General features: G+C 37.0%; 1 protein-coding gene across 1 annotated transcript in view; it reads left to right on the forward strand.

The window, feature by feature from the left end:
- The window catches only part of l(2)k05819 (transmembrane protein 94-like protein l(2)k05819), an 809,128-nt gene that overhangs the window by 489,643 nt on the left and 292,950 nt on the right, over positions 1-26,535 (forward strand). Inside the window, exon 17 of the mRNA XM_090377739.1 lies at positions 15,324-15,510. Within this exon, the coding sequence (XP_090233865.1) occupies positions 15,324-15,510 (187 nt within the window). The remainder of the gene's footprint in view (positions 1-15,323; positions 15,511-26,535) is intronic.

Genomic DNA, 26,535 nt, shown 5'->3' on the forward strand with positions numbered 1-26,535 from the left:
TTCAATATAAAAGTTTAATCAAACTCAAGCATTTGCTCTTGACATTACAAAGGCTTTTGATTGTTTTTATCATAAAGGTCTAAATAAGTTTCCATCTTATGGTTTGCCAACTGTTTTTGTAATTGCATATTCAGTTTTGTCTCTTACTGCTCACTGTGGGGTTATAGTAGATGGCTCTCTGTCTTCTAACTTCTCCATTAGTGCCGGTGTTCCCCAAGGTTCAGCTCTTTTTCCCACTCTTGTTCTCTTGTATATTAATAACCTGCTTCCAAAACTATAGAAATCCTATCTACAGTTTTGCTGATTATAGCACATTGCATTCCACCTTCCTGTTTGAGAAACCTTGCCCTGCACAAGCAACTTCAACTTCTGGAATATCCACTACCAATTCCTTAAATGCTGATATCCAGGTAATTCTCCAGTGGGATAAAGATAACTTACTTGATTTCAAACCTTCTAAAACTCTGTCCTATCTGATATCTCGCCAAAAGGATTCTTGTGCTCCTATGCTTATTTTCACTGACTGATATCTAGGCTAGATCATATATCTCTATTGGAGATTACCCTGGTTTCTAATCTTCCTGGGCATAAGCATATCTTTCCACTCTCTGTCTCATTAATGCTCTGTTTCTGCTGCATGCCTTTTCTTTAGATACTTCCATGGCGCTGTTCTTCTGAATTGGCTTCTATAATTCCCACTCTCTTCCAATTCGGTCCAAACATGTGCCACAATCTGTAAACATTCTTTTACTATCCAACTTCAATCTCACAGAACCGACTTTTCTTCTTCCTCATTTATTCATTCAGTTTCTGTTTTCTAGCACAATCTTCCTTCATATGTATTTCCTGAAAATTACAGTCTATTGAAATTTAAGTCAAATGTCAACGAGTATCTTCTTTCATCTTCTCAACCTTTAGCTCATGTACAGTAATAAGTACTGTAGGATCTAATACCTCTCGTGTTTGGGGTTTTTCGTAATATAAATAAATATTTTGAATATGACCTCTGCTGTACTTCTGCAGAAGAAACCTTAATCTGTAGGAAATCTAATCACAAAATATGCGGGTTGTGCTTGGGGTATTCAAGCCTCTCTCTCACTTGTCACTGAGTAGAAGGAAAGGGCTCCTTGGAAAGTGTTGTCTAAAGAGTACACAAATAGGAACAACGACAGAAAGAAGGATGATAACCCCCCTTCCCTGGATAGAGAATGAAACGCATTGGTAGAAGAATTTAATACATTCAAAGTGGGCAGTTCACTAAACCCTACTGCTGCACTGATATGCAAAACTTGGAGAACAATAAAGAAAGTAATTTTGATTAGAAAATTAGACATCATTTGGAAAATGAGCGAGATTGGAAAAATGACCCACCAAATGATGTTAAGGGTAAAGCTGTGATTTCACAAATGCAGCCTGCTACAATCATTGTAAACAAATTGTGCTGTAGTATCTGTCCTGAAAATCGCCAAAATGCCGGCCATTGTTGCTCCGAACAGGCAGATCCCCTGATTTTTATTTTATTTATTTTTTATTTTTATTAATAACAAGATACACAACATAATGTTGTGAGTGAACAGACATACACTCCACATCTCAGCAACCTTAATAATATTCTTAGGAGCATGATGGCTGAACCACTGACACAATTTGTTTACACTGTTGCTGTGCAGGCCGAAGAGTATATGCTGAATTTAGATGAAACATTTCCAAAAATTTATGAATGTTTATCTACTCTACTCAGTATAAACCAAGAACTTCATGCACAGAATGAGGAAATTAGAAAGAAATGAGCTTGTTGAAAACCAGATGACAGACCGAAAAGCTGTGTTAGCTATCTGGTGTTAAAGCACCAGACTAGCTCCGGTGTTAAAGCAGAGATAACTAACCAAAAAAGAAGCAGTCAGAATACAGCCACCTATTACTGTCTATCAACCTAACAGAGAAATAGGAGATGTCATTACTCCCCCCCCCGAGGGAGTTAAATCATATCTAAATGTGCTTCAGCTAAACTTGCCTATGGAAACAGATGGTGTTCACGTGCTACCTGACAAAGTCAGCCCTGACCAGTACACAAATAGCTCTAAGCTCAAAAGCTCTAAACAAGACTGGACCACTCCCAGGCCTGCCATCAACTTAATGTTGCATGCCAAACCAGGAAATATCCAGTCAAGTGCAAGCATAAGCACTTGGTTGTCTGGATATGCAAGCTTATATAGAATCAGCCAAAAAAAAAAAAAAGAAAAAAGAGAGAACCTTCCCATTTCACTTGTCCATTCACTCCAAATGCTTGTCTAGTTCTGCCTTGAACTTATTTAAGTTTTCTGCCTCTACTACAACAGATGGAAGTTTGTTCCAACTATCAACCACCCGCTGGCTAAAGGCAAATTTCCGCATATCTATTCTACAATTCTTTCCTCAGTTCGAATTAATGCCCCCTCAGGTGAGTAATCTGAGAAAGAGGAAGAATCCCATCAGCATTGAGCTTGTTCAAACTATTCAAGAACTTATACACCTCAGTTAGATCACCTTGCAGGTGCCTAGTCTCCAGACATTGCAATTTGCAGAACTTAAGCCTTTCTTCATAACGGCAACTCTTTGTTCCACTCACCAATCTCGTTGCCCTTCTCTATACTCATTCCAGCAGTTCTACATCCCTAAATGAGGCCTGCAGACCTGTATGCAGTATTCAAGTTGTGGACTGTTCATTGCCTTATACTAGGGGACAATCACCTCTTATCTGTGTTAGGAAAATTCCTGTATATCACTGACAAGACACTGTAAGCTCTGGCTTACTTAGTAATGAAAAAAAATTAAATAAATTTTTTTTGGATAATATAGTTTAGCTATATTCAGCATTCATTTAATTAAATATGCCAACAATTTGAATAAAACGGAAACGGGTAATTAATCGTTTAAGAAGGTGTGTAAAGGCAAGGAGAAATTCCCAGAAAAAAAAGAAGTTTGACCCAGAGTAGGTCAAGACCGTTTTTCTTGAAAAAGGATTAGAGAAAAATAAGGGGAGGAGAAAAAAGGGAACGATATAGAGATATATAAGAAGAAGGGCACAAATTTGAGGTGTCTTTTGCCTTTTTTGTTGTGTAGAGGTGTCGGTGGTATGTAGAGGAGGAGTTGTGTACAGGTAGTTCTCGACGTTACGAGTTAATTCGTTCCTAGCTCGCGCTCTTAAAGTGGGAATTAAATCCCATAGACATAATGCTAAAAATAGGGGTTGGTTACGTTCTCAACAATGAGATTGGTTAGCTAATTAGTTTATGTTTAAACAATGATTGATTTATCCAAAGAAATTAAAACATAGCCTGTAAAATCAAGCAAATTATAATAATAAAGAAATTATTTATCACTTACAAATTTTAAAGAATGTTTATTCTTCATTATCGACTAAATGCACACTCGTTGATCGCTTATTATTGGCTCGGCACTCATTAGTTTGTTGCACAAGGAGTCATGTTCTTCAGAAATGCTTCAAGAGGCATTTGTTTCCAAGATAATCTGCTATTTTCTTTATAAATTTCAATAGCATGCATAAGCATTTTTTAATGGAATGCACAAATTGCAACTAACATGATTTGCACAGAGTAACAAGTTTATGAAGCTTAAAAAATAATAAGAATGAAGAGAATATTCTGAAAATTTATTTATGTTTTTTATATGATTGAAGATTTCAGTAATGGGGAAACACATTTTACCATAATAACGCAAAAACCACAATTCCAGCTATTGGTATTTTTGCAAATGCAATAACATCGAGTTTACTACCCATTTATAATTGCTTGCAGTAACAGAAAAGCCCAATAAACCGGAAAGTGCAAATTGTTTTTATTGTTTTATGGGTGTGACCTCCAGAAATGTGCTTTAGAAATATGTCACAAAGGTGTTCAAAATTGGTTCTTATAACAGAACATATGATAACAATGAAAATGTAGTGTATTTTAGTGATTTGAATTGGTAACTAATACAATTTGCACTATAAAAATGACCTTTTAGAGAGTTATATAGCGAAAATTCAATTTTCCGGAAAAAATTCAATTTTCAACTGCATATCCCGGAGATGGGATATGCAGTTGAAATTGTATTTGGTATGTACAGGTAAATTTTAATAATTGTGAATAACCCTCTTGCAAAGTGTCGATGTAAAAATGTTCATGTTACTCAGGGAGACTATTTTATATGCATGTTAACTGATGAGAATTTTGTCTTATAAGGTGCTATATATGATTAAGACCTAACTATACTATTATATTAAAGTTCTCCTTGATATTAACATGTGTTTGTTTTCACTCAACTCTGTTTTCCGAAAGGACATGGAATCTTTTTAGCAGTCAAGGGTCCCTAACAGAATTAAATTAAAGTAGGACGGTATACATCACACGATAAAATCAACCAGTACAAATGTAGCCCTACAACACCATGAGCCACTCTTGCAGCCTGTCTCCACTCTCAGAAATCTTCATATCTGACTACACAATTACCACCAGGTCCTTTTCATTATCTGCTACCTTGAATGTACTATCACACAGTTGGTACGTTACTCTGGGGTTACTGCTACCCATATGCAGTACTTTACATTTGTCAATATTAAACTTCAGTTGCCACCTCTCAGCCCATCTGCTCAACTTTTCTAGATCCTGTTGCAGTGATGTACTGTCATTAACAAACTGCAACCCTCGTTTCATCTGCAAACTTGGACATTTACCCTGATATACCTTTATCAGTATCATTGATAAATACAGAAAACAACAATGGGCCCAACACCGAACCCTGGGGATTCCACTAATAACATTACTCCATGAAGAGCAGTCTCCGTTGATTACCACTCTCTGTCTTCTCCCACTCAGCCATCCTTTTATCCATTGTAGCAAGTTGCCCTTAATGCCATACTGCTCCAATTTGTTCAGTAGTCTTCTGTGTGCAACAGTATCAAAAGCTTTCGTAAAATTCAAGTATATGATATCAAAATTATTTTTTGCATCCATTTCCTTCACTACCACATCATAGTATCTAATCAAATTTGTCAGACAAGACTTCCCCTTAACAAAACCCATGCTGTGTCTGAACTATAACTGCAGTCTTGTCTAGATGATGTTGCATTACTTCTTTAACCAGTGACTCGATTATTTTCCCCTGGAACAGAAGTCAAACAGGACTTGTAACTACTCAAGTCAGACTGAATAGAGGGTGTATCACTATTCCCACTTAGAACTGACCTTCTTTACATGGGAATGGCGGTAGCAAACTCGAAGGTAATTCCATATTTTGCCATTAACATACCCATAGAAAGGGGACTCCCAGTGGTGATTGAAAATGATGAGATTGAAAATTACACAAAATCTCCATTATTTCTATCCCCGAAAGTTACAATCATGTCATGGTTTCAATAGATCGAAGACCAGCAGCGCATCTCATACGGATCAGACTGCATACAACCCTCATAATGTTAAAGAGAACAGCTTCATTCCAACTCCAATATCAAAATGTGTGAGCCACAAGGAATAAACTTAATGAAGTTGAGGAGCTCTTGCTGCCCAGTTCAGAGACATGGTTTGCTTTACAGAAACCTGGTTTTGACCCCAATGAGGAAACAATTCCTCTACTTGGCCTGGAGGGTATCAGATGGTATGCATGTCTATAGAAAACTGCAGGGGTGGAGGAGTTGCAAATTTTCTCAATGATCAGACATTCTCTGTTCTCCACTCAGTATCGAGCCAGTATAGAGTGACTCTTTCAAGGCAGTGCTAGTTACACTAGAACCTAAAATCAACAACAGCCACAACAATTGCCTGAACATTATCGCTGTGTATACCCCAGCAGTGCCAGGTGCACAAGTAGCTGATAAACTCCTCAATTGCTTAATCATCTCCATTCATTATTGAAACACGTCATGTGCAGGGATTTCCATCTCCCAAATACTCTTTGGAACCTCAAGAGAAGAGAAGACTGAGTCAGTGTCTAGATACATTAGGTCTTAAACTGGTTAACACACCACCACCTATGAGGGGGTGAAAGCACATTGGACCTCACATTCGTGTCAGCAAATTGTGTGGCTATTCAAAACTCTATAAGTAACGTACAATCTGATCACAACCCCGTCATTCTCTCTGTGCAAATAGAAATGCCTATCACTTCTGACAGAAGGAAAGTCACAACCAACACAATTATAATGCCCAAATACCCTCAATCGAGAAAGTGTTTATGCAGCTCAGACAATACCATGGGGTGCCCTTGAGGATTGCAACCTTGAACTCGGGATTGACTTGATGGCAAGATGGATAGCTACTCTCTCTCTCTCTCTCTCTCTCTACTACAACAAAAAAACTAACCATCACAGAGTATTCAAAGGGCTGGTGGAATCCAAAAGTCTGAAAGTTTTCACATGCAACAGAAAATGCACAAGAGGTGAAAACACTCCAGCTCAACCTCGGAATAACTGCTTTCTGCTGAGCTAAGGTGCTTTTTTTTATATAAACAAGAGGGAAGCAATAAAACTTCACCTATAGGCTACCATAAATAATGGGAAGCCCTTCCATTGAAGCCAATCAGAAGATGCCATTGACTCACTCAATCTTAGCAGTTGACTGACCATGTAACTAGGTTCTCCATTCACTACACCAATGGAATTGGTGTAGTGAATTTAGTTTATGCTGAAATGCCTCAGTATATTTATTGTTGATCCTATCCTCTTGCTATTTAACAAGATCTTTCATCAAAATTTTTTCCCTCATGTGTGGCATGTCTATCTAGTAAGACTACTGCTGAAAATACCCTCTTCTTCTCAGTCCAAGTCACTTCCACCCAATTTCTTCTGCATGAAGCTTATTGAAGCTCTTTGAGAGATCTCTTCTGAGAATGTCAACCTCGCAAATAATGCCACAACAGCTACCTACTTTAGCTGTTGTGAACAGGACTATAATAATAGTCCTGTTCTCAAGCACTGTCTGAATAAATCGCAATACATCTCTATATACATATATACAGCAATACCCCACATAGCACTGATAATTGGTTCCGAAACTGTTCCGTGTTATGTGAAGCCGTACTGATTCAGGTATAATTATAATGGATTTTAATTGAATGGGTACCAGAGAAACAGTCTATAAATAAATTATAATAAATCTATAAACAATTTCTGCTTAATAGCCAATTAAAAGGATTTGAAATAAAAATATATATAAAAAGATATATAAAAAATATATATTAATGAAAAAGTTAACATGATGAGAAAAGAGAAAAAAGCTTTATTGTGTATTTAGGTATTTCAATAATGAAGTCTGGTGAAGTCATCTCTTCTTTTTCTCAGTGTACAAGTCTTTGTAGCATTGAATCCCATCTTGTAAAATTTGTCATATCTTGACAGTACATTCAACATTCAAATCTCCATTCATAATCGCCTCGCAGTCAACCCCCCAAAAAATTTTTCCAATTCTTTTGTTGAAAATTATTTTGGTGCCACTTCAGTGTTATTCAATTCAGAATTGTTTTCTTCTTCTTCATATGCAGTTTGTTCGTCAATTTCAAGGAGAGTTGCAACATCTAAGTCATTTTCATGCGAGTCAGTGTCCAAAGTTTTGGATCCCAGGTCTTTATCGATTTTCACAAAGTCTTCAGCAATTGTCTGAATTTGCAAATTAAAAACCAGTGAAATCATTTGCCAAATGGGGCAAAACATGCTGCCAAACAGAACACATGTTGTTGGCAGATTTCTAGCCAAGATGCAGATGTATATTCGATCGTATTTAAAGGAATAAAAAATAAATTGGGAAATGAAAAATTTGAAAAGCTATCATGTCATCTCATCAGGATGTAATTAAGAATATTGAATACTGTTCCATGTTGCCACTGACTGCCTGAGGAGATCTATTGTCACATGTGAGACAATAGAGTTGGATCTGGAGCATATACACTGGTGTGCAAAATTTCAGGACCAGTCAGGTTTTCACCTTTAGCTTCTCATAGGAGTGGCCTGGATATGGGAAAAGCATACTAAGAGGAACTTTGTGAGGTACAGAAATGATGAAGGAAACAACACTGACACAACAACGAAAAAAAACGGTACAGGGGGACTTTATTCAAAAATGGCAACAAAGTATTGGCTGCCATGATACATATGCATCACTGCCAAGGATGGAACAAAGGGAAGAGGTGATCCTCAGTAAGAGATATGACCACCTCAGTAGGAGATATGCAGGCTTTGATGGCGCACTATGGTCATAGTTGCCGATGTGCCCAATAGATCCCGAAACAAACAAACAAGCAGGCTTTGCACCACCTGTCCATACTTAGAACAATGTTGTTGATAAGTTCTTGCGGTAACACCGTCCATTCTTCTGTCAGCGCCATTTTCTGGTGGGTGTAGACGTGCCACTATCCTTCTCCCCAGAGCATCCCATATGTGTTCGATGTGATTTAGATCAGTGGAATGGGCAGGCCAATCCATACGAACAATGTCCGCACTTTTCAAAAGCATATCAACAGCTGTAATGCAATGGGGGTGTGGCTTGATCATCCATAAACACGAACTCAGGGCCAATGGCACACTCGGAACGCACATGGGGAAGGATTACCTCAGTACAGTGGTGTGCACCAGTTACAGTACAGCCTTCCAGTATCTGGAGTTGTGTACGTCCATCCAAGATAATACCTCCCCAGACAAGAACACTTTGATCGCCATATCAATCCCTTTCAGTGATGTTTGCAGGGTGATACTGTGTGCCAACCTCTCACCAGATTAGCTGACATCCAGAATTGCTGCTGAGACTGAATCTATTCTCATCAGTAAAGAGTACCTTTAGTAAAGATTTTGTGGTTATAACTTTTTGAAATAGTGTTGATCCTTAAGTTTTGCAAACCAGTATATATATGCATACCTAGGCTACAAAAACGCAACATATATGTAGAGTATGTCTAAGCTATTGAATTAGTTTTAATATGTACAGTAAATTTTTGACTTAAACTTAAATTGAAAACCGTGTTATAGTGAAACCCGTGCTGTTTGAAGCTGTGCTAAGTGAGGTATTGCTGTATATATATATATATATATATATATATATATATATATATATATATATATATATATTTTTTTTTTTTTTTTTTTTTTCATATGTAAATTTGTCAGTTTTTGTGCTCCAATCTTTAATTAAAGATTGATTAAAGATTGGATACTGTTATATATCCTGTTATTATTAATTAATAATACTGTTATTATTAATGTAGTAATAATACTGTTTTTTTTTATTATTCTTGTTTATTATGTAGTGTTGTCTTGTCATGTAAACCCCAAGCTTGTAGCTGTGAGGGGTGTTGTGTACGGCTTGTGCCTTGTGTATACAATAACGAGTTCTTCTCCTGACATCCCTTTAAGCCTACACCTTGAACAGTATTTCTTATTTGGTATGAAAAGCCTAGTAGCTTTTCATATCAAATGCTTCCCATTTAGAATTTGCTGTTGGTAACGTCATTACACAGTCCCTGAGATGTTATCACCTTTATGAATGCCTTTCCCTTTACCCCTGATGGTAGTTACATCTTTAAGTAAATCCTGACAGTAAGTCATTACACAGTCCTGAGATGTTATCACCTTTATGAATGCAAAAACCTTTCCCTTTACCCCTGATGGTAGTTACATCTTTAAGTAAATCCCACATCAGTACACTGTGATCACTGATGCATAGTTATATAGTTGTTCATTGTGCTCATCACAGTCATTAGGCCTATAACACACTTCTACACTCTCCAGCACCGTTCCATATATTTGAATAGGCACATTTTGACCTCAGTTGTCCTTGTGCCACTAATCCTCTACACCACCACCACTCCTACCGTCATTTTTGCTTTCCCAGTATTTATGTCACACCAAGCTGACTCAACATTGCACTGTCCATCCATGTCAACTGGATTCAGGAGCTGCTAATTCTATAGAAGCAGTGCAAGAATCACTTTCACCTCTGCCTGCAACTACTCTTAATCTATTAGTCTGTGAATCTTCCCAGGCTAGTAGTTTTCCGACCCACTGCCTCGATAGCATCAGCAAATATTCTTGCACTCTTTCTGTTTAAGTGTATCCAATCCCTGTAGAAGCAGTCTCTCCTGTTAACAAGCACAGGCCACACTGAGAAAAATTTTACCCCATGAACCTTGCACAATCTCTCCAGGGCCGAATTGATTGACAAGGCTCTCATCATATACTTCCTCCTATTTTGTCTGGGTAGAATTGCAGAAACCTTCAAATTTAACCCTAATTTGCAACATTGCTTTTATTTTCCAACATTGATCTGTAAGTTTTAAGTCTACAGATCTTGTACTTTTTAAGTCATTACTGCCAACGTTTACAACAGTTTCACCTTTTGTGCCATTAAATGATTCTATCTGCTGTACAACATTATCAACATTTGCCCCTAGTAGACATACCCTGGTCCTATTCCATCTATCCTTTTTGCACAATGTATTTCCCGTTTACGAGCTCATCTTACGAGTTCAATATATGTTATTAGTTCAATGTATATTATTGGTTATATATATGACTAGTTCAACAACTAGTTACCACAGGAACTAGTTGTTGTCGGTGACTATTGTCAGGGAAGCGGGGAACATATTGTGCGAAAAGGACCAGGGTATGTCTGCCAGGGGCAAAGTTTGATGACGTAGATATCATCTTTTAAGGTCACAAAAGACGATATTTTTGTACATGTTAGCAATAATGATATTAATAGTAGGAGACCGACGGGATTACTTAACAAGTACAGGTCAATGTTGAAAAAAACCCGAGGTAAGGTTGAATTTGAATGTGTCTGCAATTCTGCCCAAACACGATAGCAGGGGGTATATGATGAGAGCTTTGTCGATCATTTTGGTCCTGGAGAGATTGTGCAAGGCTCAAGGGATACAATTTTTCTCAGCCTGGTCTGTGGTTGCTAACAGGAGAACCTGCTTCTACAAGGAGAGAATACACTTAAATAGAAAGTGTGCAAGAATATTTGCTGATGCTATCGAGGCAGTGTTAGGGTGGGTCGGTAAACTGCTAGCTTCGGGGGGTATACACGGACTAATAGATTCACAATAGCCACTGGAAGAGGTGCAATTGATTCTTACCTGCTTCTATTGGAATGAGCATCAGCTTGGAATACAAGGTGCAGAGAATTTCAGAGACTGCTGGAAGTCATTGCAGAACAAGTAAATACATGGGCAATGTTAGGGTAGCTAAGAATAGGAACAGGTGCATGTTTACTTGCATGTACACCAATGCTAGGAGTTTGGTAAATAAATTTGATGAATTTGAGGTGCTTGTCAAAACATCAAATGCAGATATTGTTGGGATATCAGAGACGTGGTGTCACACAGATATAAGGAATGCAGAAATGGAATTTGGGGAGTACAATGTGCACAGGAAGGATAGACAGGATAGGGAGGGAGGAGGGGTTATTCTATTAGTTAAGAAACACATAAAATCCAAGGAAGTACAGCCAGTTGATATGGCGGGACAGTGCAGTGTCAAGTCAGGTTGGTGGGACATAAGCACTGGGAAAGCAAAATTGAGAGTAGGAGTGTGTTATAGGCCTAATGACTCTGATGAGTATAATAAACAACTGTACAGAGAAATAGAAAGGACCAGTAAATCAGAGTGTCTTATAATGGGGGATTTTAATTTCCCAGATACTGACTGGAATTTGTGGGTTGGTCACTCACACATCAGCAAGGCTTTTGTGGGTTTATTGGATGATTGTTTTCTAGCAGCATGTTCAGGAAGCAACTAGAGGGAGTAATACTCTTGATCTGATTATCAGCAGTGATTCTTCGTTCATTAAGAAGCTGCAGATAAAGGAACCACTAGATGGCAGTGATCACAGTGTGCGGAAGTGGGATTTACTCAAAGAGATAACTACCATCAGAGGTAAAGGGTAGGGTTTTTGTTTTCGTAGAGGTGACTATGGTGGTCTTAGATAGTATTTAAATTCTATACGGTGGGACCAACTGATAATATTATCAACCGCAAATTGAAAATGGGAAACATTCAAAGAATTAATCTTGGAAGCTAGTAGGCTTGTCCTACCAATTAACAAATATTATTCAAAGTTTAGGCCTAAATGTATGTCAGATGAACTAATGAGACATGTGGCAGAAAAGAAAAATGCATGGGATACATATAAATTAACAGGTGACAAGGAAGCCTATGATAGATTCAAGCTGGTCTGTAACCAAGTCACAAAGGAGATTAGTCAGGCAAAGGCAGATTACGAGAAATCTTTGGCCGTGGATGCAAAGAACAACAGAAAAGTGTTCTTTACTTATGTGAACTCTAGAAGGAAGAGATGAATCAGATTGGTCCACTTGATATCGATGGTTCAACTGTTGATGATCCTGCTCAAGTAGCTAACAAACTAAATGAGTATTTTGCATCTACATTCACACATGAGGAGTTATTCAGGAAGAGGAATGCCAGAGGTGAATTAAACTCTGGCAGTCATCTAGATGATTTTGTAACAGCTGAGAGCAAAGAGGAGAAATTGTTGAAGATAAACATAAGAAAGGCACTTGGGGAGGATGGGATCTATCCAGTTATATTAAAGGAAGAAAGCAAACTCTGAGCCATAAATAGAGCTTCCTTGGACTCGGGGGAGGTACCCATCGACTGGAGATGTGCAAATGTGATCCCAATTCACAAAAGGAGGATCAAAGGGTGACACAAGTAATTACAGACCTGTTAGTTTAATTTCTGTTCCAGGGTAATTAATTGAGGCACTGGTTAAAGAAGCACTGCACAATCATTTAGACAAGACTTTAGATAGGACATAGCATCGGTTTGTTAAGCATAAGTTTTGTCTGACCAGTTTGTTTAATTGGATACTATGATGTGGTCACAAAGAAACTGGATGCAAAGAATAATTTTGATATCATGTATTTGGATCTTAGAAAGGCTTTTGATACTGTTGCACATGGAAGACCGCTGCACAAATTGGAGCAGTGTGGCATTGAAGGCAAATTGCTGCTATGGATAAAGGGATGGTTGAGTGGACTAATGTTATTAGTGGAGTCCCCAAGTATTCAGTGTTAGATCCATTGTTGTTTTCTGTATTTATTAATGATATTGGTGATGGTACATCACTCTTAATTTCCAAGTTTGCAAATGGTATGAAGGTCGGCATGGTTGTTAATGACAGTACGCTGCTGCAACAGGATCTAGAAAAGTTGAGCAAATAGGCTGAGAGGTTGCAACTGAAGTTTAACCTTGACAAAAGTAAAATACTGCATATGGGAAGCAATAACACCAGAGTTACATATCAACTGTGTGGTACTACACTGACAATGGTGGAGAGTGAAAAGGACCTAGTGGTAATTGTGCAGGTAGATAACAAGTTTTGTGAGCAGTGCAGACAGTCTGCAAGAGTAGCTCATGTTGTCTTGTCAATGATATACAGGAATTTTTGTAGCAGGGATAAGTAGGTGATTTTCACTTTGTATGAGGCAATGGTCAGGCCACACCTGTACTGTATACAGGTCTGGAGGCCTCATTTTAAGAAGGATGTAGAGCTGCTGGAATGAGTACAGAGAAGGCCAACAAGATTGGTAAGAGGAGCAAAAGGATGATCTTACCAAGAGAGGCTTAAGTGCTGCAAGGTTCTGCATCGGGAGACTAGGCACTTGCGAGGTGATCTGATTGAGATGTATAAGGCATTGAATGGTTTGAGCATGCTCAGTGCTGATGGGAATTTTCTCTTACTCAGAATAATTGCCTGAGTGAGCATAAATTCAAATTTAGGAAAGACAATTGTAGGATAAATGTGCAGAATTTTGCCTTTAGATGGCAGGCGGCTGATTGCTGGAACAAACTTCCTTCTGCCGTTGTAGAAGTTCATAGCTTAAATAGATCCAAAGCGGAAATTGACAAACATTTGGAGCGAGTGGATGGGTGAAATGAGAATACTTTTTTTTTTCTTTTTTTTTTTGCTAATTAGCATTAGCATTAGCATTAGTAGAGGCATTTGATGCAAGAAAGCAAGCTTATGCAGCATCAGCCAAAAAAAAAAAAAAAAAACCACTCCCACTTCGCCCCTCTGTTCGTTCAAAATACCTGTCCAGCTGAGCCTTAAACTTATTTAGGCTATCAACTTCCACGACAAGGGATGGAAGTCTGTTCCACCAACCAACCACTCGCTGGCTAAAGGCAAATTTCCGCACGTCTATCCTACATCTGTCTTTCCTCAATTTGAATTTATGCCCTCTCAGGTAATTATTCTGAGCGAGAGGAAGAATCCCATCAGCATTGAGCATGCTCAAACCATTCAATGCTTTATACACCTCTATCAGATCACCTCGCTGGTGCCTAGTCTCCAGACACTGTAATTTGCAAATCTTAAGCCTTCGTAAGAGCACCCCTTTGTTCCATTCACTAATCTTGTTGCCCTTCTCTGTACTCGTTCCAGCAGCTCTACATCCTTCTTGAAATGAGGCCTCCAGGCCTGTATACAGTACTCTAGGTGTGGCCTGACCATTGCCTTATACAAGGGAATAATCACCTCCTTATCCCTGCTAGAAAAATTCCTATATATCATTGACAATACTCCATGAGCTACTCTTGCAGCCCGTCTGCACTGCTCAGAGAACTTCATATCTGCCTGCACAATGCTAATATTAGTATTAGTAGTGAGAAATGATGCAAGAAAGCAAGCTTATAAAGCATCAACTGAAAAACCCTACACACCTTGCCCATCCATGCCCTCCAAGAATTTGTAACATTCCTTCTTGAATTTATTAAAACTATACACCTCCACAACAACCACTTGCTGGATGACGGCAAACTTACACAGATCTGTAACCACCCTTCCTCAATTTGAATTTATGCCCCTCATGTGAGTAGTCCCAGCAAGAGGAGTTCATTTTGTTACAGTGGTTGAAGGTCTCAAGGGATAGATTGAAATATGTGAAACTTTATACTTTTTAGTGTACTGTCTAAAATTTATATTTCTAAAAATGTATTATATGAAATAGTTAGTTCGTGTTCAACGGATTATCCTTAGTTGAGAAAGATTCTCATGACCTGGAATCTTTGAGTTTAACCTGAAATTTCATTTAGCACTTACATGTAAATTGGTAAGTCTCTTGATTAAAATTGGAGCCATTTTTAAGTTTATTATTAAATTGAAAGATGCATTTACTGTCATAAATTGATAAACTTTCTCTCTGTTGAAGAGTAAATTTTTGATTATGGCAGAACTGATTTGCATGCTTTTTACTACATTATCCTTTTTTAACATATTATAACCCAGATTTTTGATCTGAAATTTGTTTTTAATATGAAAAATTTTCTCTTTCAGATCATGGGATCATCAGTCTCTGGATGGTAGAAGCAAACCCATTATTAATCGTCATTTGAGTACAGATTCTTTACTTCTAAAAATACATGAAGACCAGGGAACAACTGCAGATATTGAAGACTGTCTCCATCATATAGGCAGAGAGATTTTCATTGGGATGGTCACGATGCAGTATCAAGCCTGTCCTGTATGTGTGACTTTTGATGGTATGATGGCTGTATTGTTTTAAATGTCTTTGTTTTGCAGGCACAAAATTTTGTCATTTAAACTTCTAAACAATTTAAACAATATACAAACATAAAATGTATGTATATTGCCTGACAGAGCATATACATAAATTTTATATTTCACTGCATGGTCCGCAGCTGCATTGTTGCTGTTCTGATAGTACAACTTCACTAATAGCGCCTTTTCCTGCAACGTTGTTGGCATTGCTGCTGTAGTGCAGGCAAACATCTCCTGTATGATTTTGAAGAGATTGGTTTGCTTTTATACAGTACAGTAGAGCTGAGTAATGGCACTGTGGCAATAACTTATGATTATGCAAATAATGTATGTTATTTGCATAATCGTAACTAAGATAGTTAAGCATCATACAGTGACAAATTTTGTAACTAATTTTTTTTTCCAATAAATGGCAAGCGCATTCTTTATTGTACTTGTTGTGAGCCTTAGAACCCTCTCCAGAGCCCTATACATAGGGATACTTTAATTTTAACAACACAGTACATTGATACAAAATGACTATGCATTTTATTTATAAGAAAATAAATCAAAATATTCACAAAAATACTCTAGGCCATATGAATGCTATTTCACTGTGGCAATGTTTGAAATTAATATTATGTAATAATATGGAAAAAACAACCATAGTAGCAGCAAACAAATATAGTTGTGAAACCATTTTAGCATTAGTAGAGGTATATGATGCAAGACAGCAAGCTTATATAGCATCAGCCAAAAAAAAAAAAAAAAAACATTTTCCCCATTCATTCACTCAATGTTTATCTAAATTCTACCTTGACCTTATTTAAGTTGTTGACCACTACAACAGATGGAAGTTTGTTCCAGCAATAAACCACCTGCTGCCTAAAGGCAAATTTCTGCACATCTATTCTACAGTTGTCTTTCCTCAATTTGAATTTATGTCCCCCCCTCAGGTGATTAATTTGGGCAACAGGAAGAAACCCATCAACATTGAGCTTGCTCAAACCGTTCAAGGCCTTATACACCTCAATTAGACATCTTGCAGGTGCCTAGTCTCCAGATGCTGCAATTTGCAGAACTTAAGCCTTTCTTGGTAATAGCAACCCTTTGTTCCACTTGTCAATCTTGCTGCCCTTCTCTGAACTCATTCCAGCAGCTCTACATCCTTCCTAAAATGAAGCCTCCCGATCTGTATGCAGTACTCAAGGTATGGCTTGACCACTACCTTATCCCTGCTAGAAAATTCCTGTATATCATTGACAAGGCACCATAGCTACTCTTGCACCCTGGCTGCACTTCTCAGAAAACCTCATTTCTGACTGCAAGATTATCCCCAGGTCCTTTTCATTCTCCACTACCCTGAGTGTAGTGCCACTCAGTTAGTACGTTACTCTGGGGTTACTGCTAGCTATATGCAGTACAGGCAACCTTCGTATAACATGGTACTTCTACAAACACTGTTTCGCTCTAGCACAATTGATAAATTGTGGAAATCCTCGCATAATACAGTACTTATATAACGTGGTTTCGCTCTAATACAAAGAATTGCTGCAAACCTTTCATAACATGGTATTTTTGAACTTTTGTGCAGAAAAAACTGTGCTATTATGTTGGATGTAATTTTTCAATGTTTCCATTCTTTTCTTTTCCTTTTTTTTTTTTTTTTTTTTTGTAAAACCCCACTGTTTACTTGCTACTCATTATATATATATATATATATATATATATATATATATATATATATATATATATTGGGAAATCCCCATGTTAGATTCTGTGCTATTGAACTTGTGCTTGTTGAATTTATAGATAAAACTAGATTTCAAAGTTTTATTACTATTGGATAAACCACCAGGCCATTCAAAATATTTAAGTCATCCTAACATTGAAATAATGTTCCTACCACCTAATACAACTTCTTTAATTCAGCCATTAGATCAAGGCATTATATCTACCTTTAAAACTCATTACATCAGAAATTGGTTACAATGGATTTTAGAAAAAAATTGATTCCGAATCTATTGAAGTGATGGAAGCATGGAAACATTTTTCAATTGTGGACTGTATCAGTATCATAGCTTTATTGCTCAAAGAAGTAACACCGTCAACATTAAATATGTGTTGTAAAATGAATAGCCAAATTCAATTCAGTTAGGAAATATGGTTGAAACGGCAGAAAACAGAATAGGTATGATAGTAGAATTTGCTAAGTCGGTCGGAGGGGAAGGTTTTAATTATATGACTACTGAAGACTTTCAAGAATTACTGGTAGAAAAAGAGGCCGGTGAAGTGGATTTGGTGTAAATGGCATCGGAGGTAAACCAAGTCAATTCAGAGAATGATAGCACAGATGAAAATTCTGAAATTCGAAATTTTACACTAAAAGGCATTCGATAAGGCATAAATTTAGCCGAGCAATTAGAATCTTATATTTTGAAGGCAGATACTTTGATTGAAAGGAGCACAAAGTTCAAAAAGATTCAAACTGAAAAAATGCTTATCTCCATACCATGAAATTTAAAAGCAAAAGCAAACGAACCCAGATTATTGATTTTTTAAGAGAGCAGAAGATACACGATATCTGGATGCTGCAGAAGAAAGTTCAGAAGGTGAAGATATTTTGCAACAGAGAAAATGTTCTCGTTTGATTGTGCTTAGCAGAAATGAAGAGGAAGAAAATTAAATGAACTTACATTATCTTACTTATATGTATCACAGTTTGTAAGACATTTGTTCAGTTATTACTATTTTTAATAAAAATTAAGTTTCCCATAGTTATAAAAAAAGATGTATTTTTATTAGCTTTTGGAACATAACCCCATTTTTGTACTGGTTCTTAGTCCCATACAACACGGTTTTTACACTACACGAGATTTTAAAGAAACCTAACCACCGTGTTATATGAGAGTTACCTGTACTTTACATTTGTCAATGTCATACTTCAGTTGCCACCTCTCAGCCCATCTGCTCAACTTTTCCACATCCTGTTGCAATAGTGTGCTATCATTACTGCCATTAACAGTAATGGCAGTAATGATAACCATCATACTCTGCCAACCATCATATCATTTGCAAAGTTAGACATTAACCATGATATACCTTCATTAATATCATTGAAAAATACAGAAAACGACAATGGACCCAACATCAAACTCTGGGGGCTCCTCTAATAACATTAGTCCATGAAGAGCAGTGTCGATTGATTACTACTCTCTGTATTCGTCCACTCAACCATCCATTTATCAATTGTAGCAGCTTGCCCTTAATGCAATATTGCTCCAATTTGCACAGTAGCTTCCATGTTCAACAGTATCAAAACTTCCTAAAATCCAAGTATATGATATCAAAATTATTTTTTGCATCCATTTCCTTTGTCACCACATCATAGTATCCAATCAAATTTGGCAGACAAGACTCCCCTTAACAAACCAGTGCTGTGTTTGAACTAAAACTGCAGTCTTGTCTAGATGATCCTGCATTGCTTCTTTAACCAGTAACTCCATTATTTTCCCTAGAACAGAAATTAAATTAACGCATCTATAATTATTCATGTCACCCTTTTATACCCCTTTGTGAATTAGGGACATATTTGCACATCTCCATCCATGTAAACCTACCCTGAGTCCAAGGAAGCTTTCATAATTATGGCTAAGGGTTTGCTTACTTCCTTTGCTGCTTCTTTTAATATAACTGGATAGATCCCATCCACCCCAGATGCCTCTGTTATGTTCAATTCCAACGGTTTCTCCTCCACATTGTTCTCAGTTATTACAAAATCATTTAGCTCCCTGCTGTAGTTTGATAAGTTTCTGGCCTCCACTTTCCTACAGACTTCCTCATGTGTGAATGTAGATGAAAAATACTCATTCAATTTGTTAGCTACCTCAGCAGGTTGATCAATAATTGAACCGTCAATATCAAGTGGACCAATCTGATTAATCCCCTTCCTTCTAGAGTTTACATAAGTAAACAAGTTTTTGCTGTTTTTCTTTGCATCCTTTGCCAAATATCTCTCATAATCTGCCTTTTGCTTGCCTAACCTCCTTTTGACATATTCTAACATCTCGGTGTTTTCTCTAGAATCTGTTAATGACAGTCTGTACATTTCTTAGCAGAGGGGTGAAGATTTAAATTCTGTTCATAAGGTGCAAAATGCAATTTGCGAATCTGCACATATTACAATGTATGACGCTGATTGAAGATGAACCTGATCTCTGGTTATTTGTACTGCATTTCTCATACAGTGTATATGCTACATTAGATTGAAAGTTGCCATATGATTTGGAAAGATTGATGCTACACCAACTTTTATATCAGTTTTAGAATTGTCTGTATATAGGGTGGACAAAATGATGGAAATACCTGTGATATGAGTAATAAGTATGTAATAATATGGTATTGGGCCACCCTTTCTTTTAGAAAAGCTTGTATTCTATGTAGAATAGATTAAAATAAATTTTGAATTGTCTTAAGAGGAATACTGGACCATTCTTCGTGGAGGAACTTTTCAATATCTAAGCGAAAGCACATAAGAAAAGCACTCCATGTACATTTCTTGTTTTGCTTCAACAATTTCTCATCCACTTTGCTCACAGTTATTACAAAATCATTTAGCTTCCTGCCAGAGTTTGATAAGCTTCTGGCCTCCACTTCCCTAAAGACTGCCTTAAGTGTGGATGTAGATGCAAAATACTCATTCAGTTTGTGAGGAACCTCAGCAGGTTCATCAACAATCAAACCGTCGATATCAAGTGGAACTGTCTGATTCATCCACTTCCTTCAAGAGTTTACATAAGTAAAGAGGTTTTTACTGTTTTTCTTTGCATCCTTTGCCAAAAAAATCTCATATCTGCCTTTGCTTACCTAATAACGTTTGTGACTTGATTACAGACTATCTTTTATCTACTATAGGCATATGCCACTCCTAAGAATTTATGTGCATCCCATATATTTTTCTTCTTTGCCACGAGTCTCATTAGTTCATCTGACATCCATTTAGGCCTAAACCTTGAAGAGTATTTCTTCATTTGTATGAAAAGCCTAGTAGCTTCCAAGATTAATTCCTTGAATGTCTCCCATTTAGAATTTGCTGTTGGTAACATCATCAGTTGGTCTCTCTGTTTAGAATTTAAAAAATCTCTGAGACTGCTGTAGTCACCTTTACGAAAGCAAAAACCCTTCCCCTTATCCCTGATTGTAGTAACATCTTTAAGTAAATCCCACATCAGTACATTGTGATCACTGCCTCCTAGTGGTTTCTTTTTCTGTACATTCTTAATTCATGAAGAATCACTGCTGATAATCAGATCGGGAGTATTACTCCATCTGGTTGCCACTCGAACATGCTGCTGTAGAAAACAATCATCCAATAAATCCATAAAAGCCTTGCCAGTGTGTAAGTGACCAACCCACAAGTTCCAGTCTATATCTGGGAAGTTAATATCCTCCATTATAAGACAATCCGATGTAATGGTCCACTCTATTTCTCTGTACAGTTGTTTGTTGTACTCATCAGAGTCATTAGGCCTATAACACACTCCTACTCTCAACTTGGTTTTCCCAATGCTTATGTCATACCAAACTGACTCAACACTGAACTGTCCTTCTGTGTCAAATGGATGCACTTCCTTAGATTTTACATGTTTCTTAACTAATAGCATCACCCATCCTCCCCTTCTATCCTTTCTGTACACATTGTTCTCCTCAAATTCCAATCCTGCATTACTTATCTCTGTGTGACACCATGTCTCTGATATCCCAACAACATCAGCCTTTGATGTCTTCATCAGCACCTAGAATTCATCTAATTTATTTGCTATACTCCTAGCATTGGTGTATATGCAAGTATACATGCACCTGTTCTTACTCTTAGTTACCCTAACACAACCCATGTATTTAATTGTTCCATGATGACTCCCAGCAGTCCTTGAAATCCCCAGTACCTTGCTTTCCAGGCTGCTTCTCATTCCACCTAACACTGCCTCAACAGCATCAGCAAATATTCTTGCACCCTTTCTATTTAAGTGTATCCCAACCCTGTAGAAACAATCTTACCTGTTAACAAGCACAGATCACCCTGAGAAAAATTCTACATCATGTGCTATAACAGTCTGTAACAGATATTAATATTTTGTTAATCCATTGCAAGCTTTAATTACCACCTTGCACCTGTCTGGCATGTAGCGTATCCAATTTTTTTTGATAATCACTGCTTTCATGATACCGTACCAGCTTTGGGCAAAATTTATTCTAATGAATAACAATTATAATGATCAATAATTCAGATTAATCACAACTAAAAGGTTAGCATGAGTACTCATGCTAACCTTTGCTAGTATGAGTACAGATTAGTCATAACTAATGTAGTCATGAATAATGACTATACGTTCATTCGTTTAGTCATTATTCATGATTACATATTGGCCAATAATCATTATTCATGACTACAAATTGCTGTTAATCATTATTCATAACTACATATTACTGTTAATCATTCCTGACTAAAAATTAGTTCGTAATTGTTAGTTGTGTTGGTTTAATGATTAATTAATAATTCTCTGCTGTGGATAAATATCAAATGAGTTATTATAACTCATGAAAAATTGAAATTTGATTTTGCCGCTAATCTATTGAACACTGATAGTGAAAAAGGTTGTTTTCGGTTAAAAATGATTGCATAAACATGAATTATGGAACATTTTTTTATTGAAAACTGTACAAAAAAAAAAGAAGGCTGTTGATCCAGATGACTCACTCTGTTGTCTTTAACGAGGGAAATCATTTCTGCAGCCAGAACTGGCAACAGAAGTATATCAATAGCCTCACAGCAGGATTCCCAGCTTTCCTCATTCCGTTCACAATCTGACTCTGAGCCAGATTGTCCAAAACATAGTTCATTTTCATTGGAAGGTTCCACACATTTACTTTTAATACACATACCTTGGAAGCCTTCAAAAAAGTTACTATTATTATCAGTTATTGTTGCCCTTAATTTTTTTTTATGGTGCAGTCCATATATAAAATGGTTGTCATGCAAAAATCAGCAATTCTATCAAAACTATGTATACTATGAAATCAGGCATGCCAAAGCTGCAGATCCCCTTGCTTTTTCGAATGGCATGTGAAATTAGACGAATTGTTTCAGCAGATGCCCTGTGTGTCAAATGTAAGCTTAATTCAACTGAATTAGGCTCACATGTGACACATAAGTCAACTATGGTATTCATAAAACATTTATAATATTAAAACTGTGGTATACACTTATTTAAAAAAACTTCCCATCTGTAATAGTCATGTTTATTATAACGCTGCCTGTGCTATTACTTTCACTTTCATTGTCCGTTTCAGGAAAGAGTAAAAGTGAAGATGCACCCAAATTACCTGAAGCCTTCATTTTTTTAAAAATGGTGACTCCCAAAAATTGATACCGATAATAATAATTGCTAAATATACAAAAGTTTTTCAAAGAAAAGGAGGAATCTGAAGGTACTTTCACATTGGTGAGAGACAGCAGTGTGGCAATGTTTTAACATGCCTTGCTTTAAATTAAACCATTCACATTGTGAATGGTTTCATTTAAATGGCGAGCATGCAGTAAAGCTGCAGAGCAATGTCACTTTGAAGACGATTGTTTTAAAACACAGGCGATTCTCAAGTGAGATATGTTTTTCACTTGTGCACTTCACATCCCCTCCCTGCCTTGTGCAAGTGTTAAATAGGTTGCTCTTGAGAAATATTCAAAATTTAACAAAGAAATTTTAATAAGTGAGGTGCAATTTCCTCCTGTTATTTACAGAGATTAATGTTATTGATAACAACATATACAACAAGGGCTCACATCTGGTGAGTATGGGCTTGGCACACCCAGGGTCCTGAGCTGGATATCATCATTCTTCTCTTTCTTGGTGATTCCCTTCTACTTCTCTCTCTCTCTCTCTCTTTCTCTCTCTCTCTCTCTCTCTCTCTTTCTCTCTCTCTCTCTCTCGCTCTCTCTCTCTCTCTCTCTCTCTCTCTCTCTCTCTCTCTCTCTCTCTCTCTCTCTCTCTCTCTCTCTCTGGGTAATTCGGAAAAATTTTTTTTTTTTTTTTTTTTTTTGGCTGGTACAGAATAAGCCTTAGGCTTCCTTGTACCATATGGCTAATGATAATAATAATAATAATAACAACAACAGGTAACCATTAACAGTATATCTCAGAGCAGAAGAATGAACAGAATTGATAATTATTATAAGAGAGCAATCCAGCATCAAAATAAACCATTAAAATAGGTTTAAACATTAAAATCATAAGTACAAGAAGTGCACAGTAAATTTTCACTACCCATAGAAGAAATCATAATAGAAATAAGATAGAAGAAAGAGAAAAAAAAATTAATAAAAATAAACCACAAAGGTTAAATGACAACTATTCACTTTGCAGTCCAAGAGAGAGGCATATTTCTGGATGGAATTCATCAAGATTGAGAATTGTCAAAAAATTCAGCGAGCCATTTGCTGGATTGAACTTTGTAAAGTCCATGTTGGCAGAGTCCAAGTCAGACAGAATCTAGAAGAAGAACTGAAGCTGATTTTGCATAGGATATTAGTTGCTTCATACATACCAGTGATTGCTTTCACAAGAAGGTAGATGTCAGCAATAATTCTTCTGGTGATTAAAGTTTTCAGGTGAAAGTAATCGCACAGCGATTCATAGTATACTTGAGTGATAACATAGAGGGTTATGAAAAGTGAGATAGCAGATGAAATTTTTTTGGACTGCTTCTGTTTTCTTAAGTAAACTCTTGATATGAGGATTCTAATTCATTGAGCTGAATTCAAGAATTCACAGTACTATGGTTTTCTATAAGATAGCGTCATATCTATAGTTTTTGAATTTGTAGGTGTTCTTTGGATAAATAGTAGTAGTAGTTAGTAGTAATGGAGGCATGTGATGCAAGAAAGAAAGCATATGTAGCATCAGCAAAAAAAAAAAATAAAAAAATAAAAAAAAAAAACAATTTTACACATCCATTCCCTCTAAAAGTTTGTCCAGTTCCTCCTTGAATTTATTAAGCTATCAACTTTCTAAACAACAGATGAAAGTTTGTTCCAGCAATTAACCACCTGCTGGCTAAAGGAAATTTCAGCACATCTATTCTACAACTGTCTTTTCAATTTGAATTTAAGCCCCTCTCGGGTTCATAATCTGGCTAACCAGAAGAATCCCATCAGAATTCAGCATGCTCAACCCATTCAAGGCCTTATACACCTCAATCAGATCACCTCACAGGTGCCTAATCTCCAGCCGCTGCAATTTTCAGAATTTAAGTCTCTTTTAGTAAGAGGATCCCTCCCCTCCATTACCCCTTACCAAGCTTATTGCCCTTCTCTGTACACACTCAAGAAAATCTACATCCTTCCTAAAATGAGGCCTCCAGACCTGTATGCAGTACTCAAGACGTGGCCTGACCCTTTGCCTTATACAAAAGAATAATCACCTCCTTTTCCCTACTACCAAACTTCCAGTATATTCACAATACCCCATGACCTGTTCTGCCAGCCTATCTGCATTGCTCAGTAAAACTTCATATCTGACTGCACAATTACTCCCTGAAATTTTTCATTTTCTACCTCCTTAAGTGTAGTACCACAGAGTTGGTATGTTTCTCTGGGGTTACTTCTACCCATATGCAGTACTTTGCATTTGTCAATGTTAAACTTCAGTTCCACTTCTCAGCCCATTTTCCCAAATTTTTCTAGATCCTGTTGCAGTATCACACTGCCATTACTGTCATTAACAACCCTGCCAACCTTTCTGTCACCTGCACATTTCGACATTAAGCCTGATATACCTTCAACATTGATAAATATACGAATATCATTGATAAATATACGAAAAAACAGTGGGCCCAACACCAAACACTGGGGAACTCCACCAATATACATTAGTCCACAAAGAGCAGCATCCCTCGAGTACCACTCTCTGTCTTCTCCCACTCAACCATACATTTATCCATTGTAGCAACTTGCCCTTAAAGCCATACTGCTCCATTTTGTGCAGTAGCCTTCCATGTGCAACAGTATCAAAAGCTTTCCTGAAATCCAAGTATATGATATCAAAATTATTTTTTGCATCCAGTTCCTTTGTAACCACATCATAGTATCCAATCAAATCTGTCAGTCAAGACTTTCCCTTAACAAACCTATGCTGTGTCTGAATTATTACTGCAGCCTTGTCTGATGATCCTGCAATGCATCTTAATCAATGACTCCATTATTTTCTGTGGAACAAAAATTAAACTAACTGGTCTGTAATTACTCATGTCACCCTTAGATCTCCTTTGTGAATTGGAGATACATTTTCATATCTCCAGTCTGTGGGAACTTCCTCTGAATCCAAGGATGCTCTTATAATTATGGCTAAAGGTTTGCTTACTTCCTTTGCTACCTCCTTTAATAAAATTGGGTAGATCCCATCTGCCCATGCCTTTCTTGTGTTTAACTTCAACAATTTCTCATCCACTTTGCTCTCAGTTATTACAAAATCATTAAGCACTCTGTTACAGTTTGATAAATTTCGGGCATTTTCCTCCTTTAATAACTCCTCATATGTGAATATAGATGCAAAATACTCATTCAGATTATCAGTTATCTGAGCAGGATCATCAATAGTTGAACCATCGATATCAAGTGGAATAATCTGATTCAACCCCTTCCTTCTAGATTTTATATAACTCTAGAACCTTGCTATTTATGTTAGCATCCTTTGCCAAATTTTTCTCGTAATCTGCCTTCGCTTGCCTAACATCTTTTGTGACTTGATTACAGACTAACTGATATCTGCCACAGGCTTCTGTGTCACTCGATAATTTATATGCATCCCATGCATTTTTCTTCTCTGCCATTGAGTCTCATTAGTTCATCTTACATGCATTTAGGCCTAAACTCTGTGAATCATATTTCTTATTCGGTATGAAAAGCCTAGTAGGCTTCCACATTTAGTGCCTTGAATGCTTCCTACTGAGAATT

Source organism: Mastigoproctus giganteus, chromosome 7, assembly GCF_048544385.1.
Source record: "Mastigoproctus giganteus isolate SK-2022 chromosome 7, ASM4854438v1, whole genome shotgun sequence".
NCBI classification, from domain to species: domain Eukaryota; kingdom Metazoa; phylum Arthropoda; class Arachnida; order Uropygi; family Thelyphonidae; genus Mastigoproctus; species Mastigoproctus giganteus.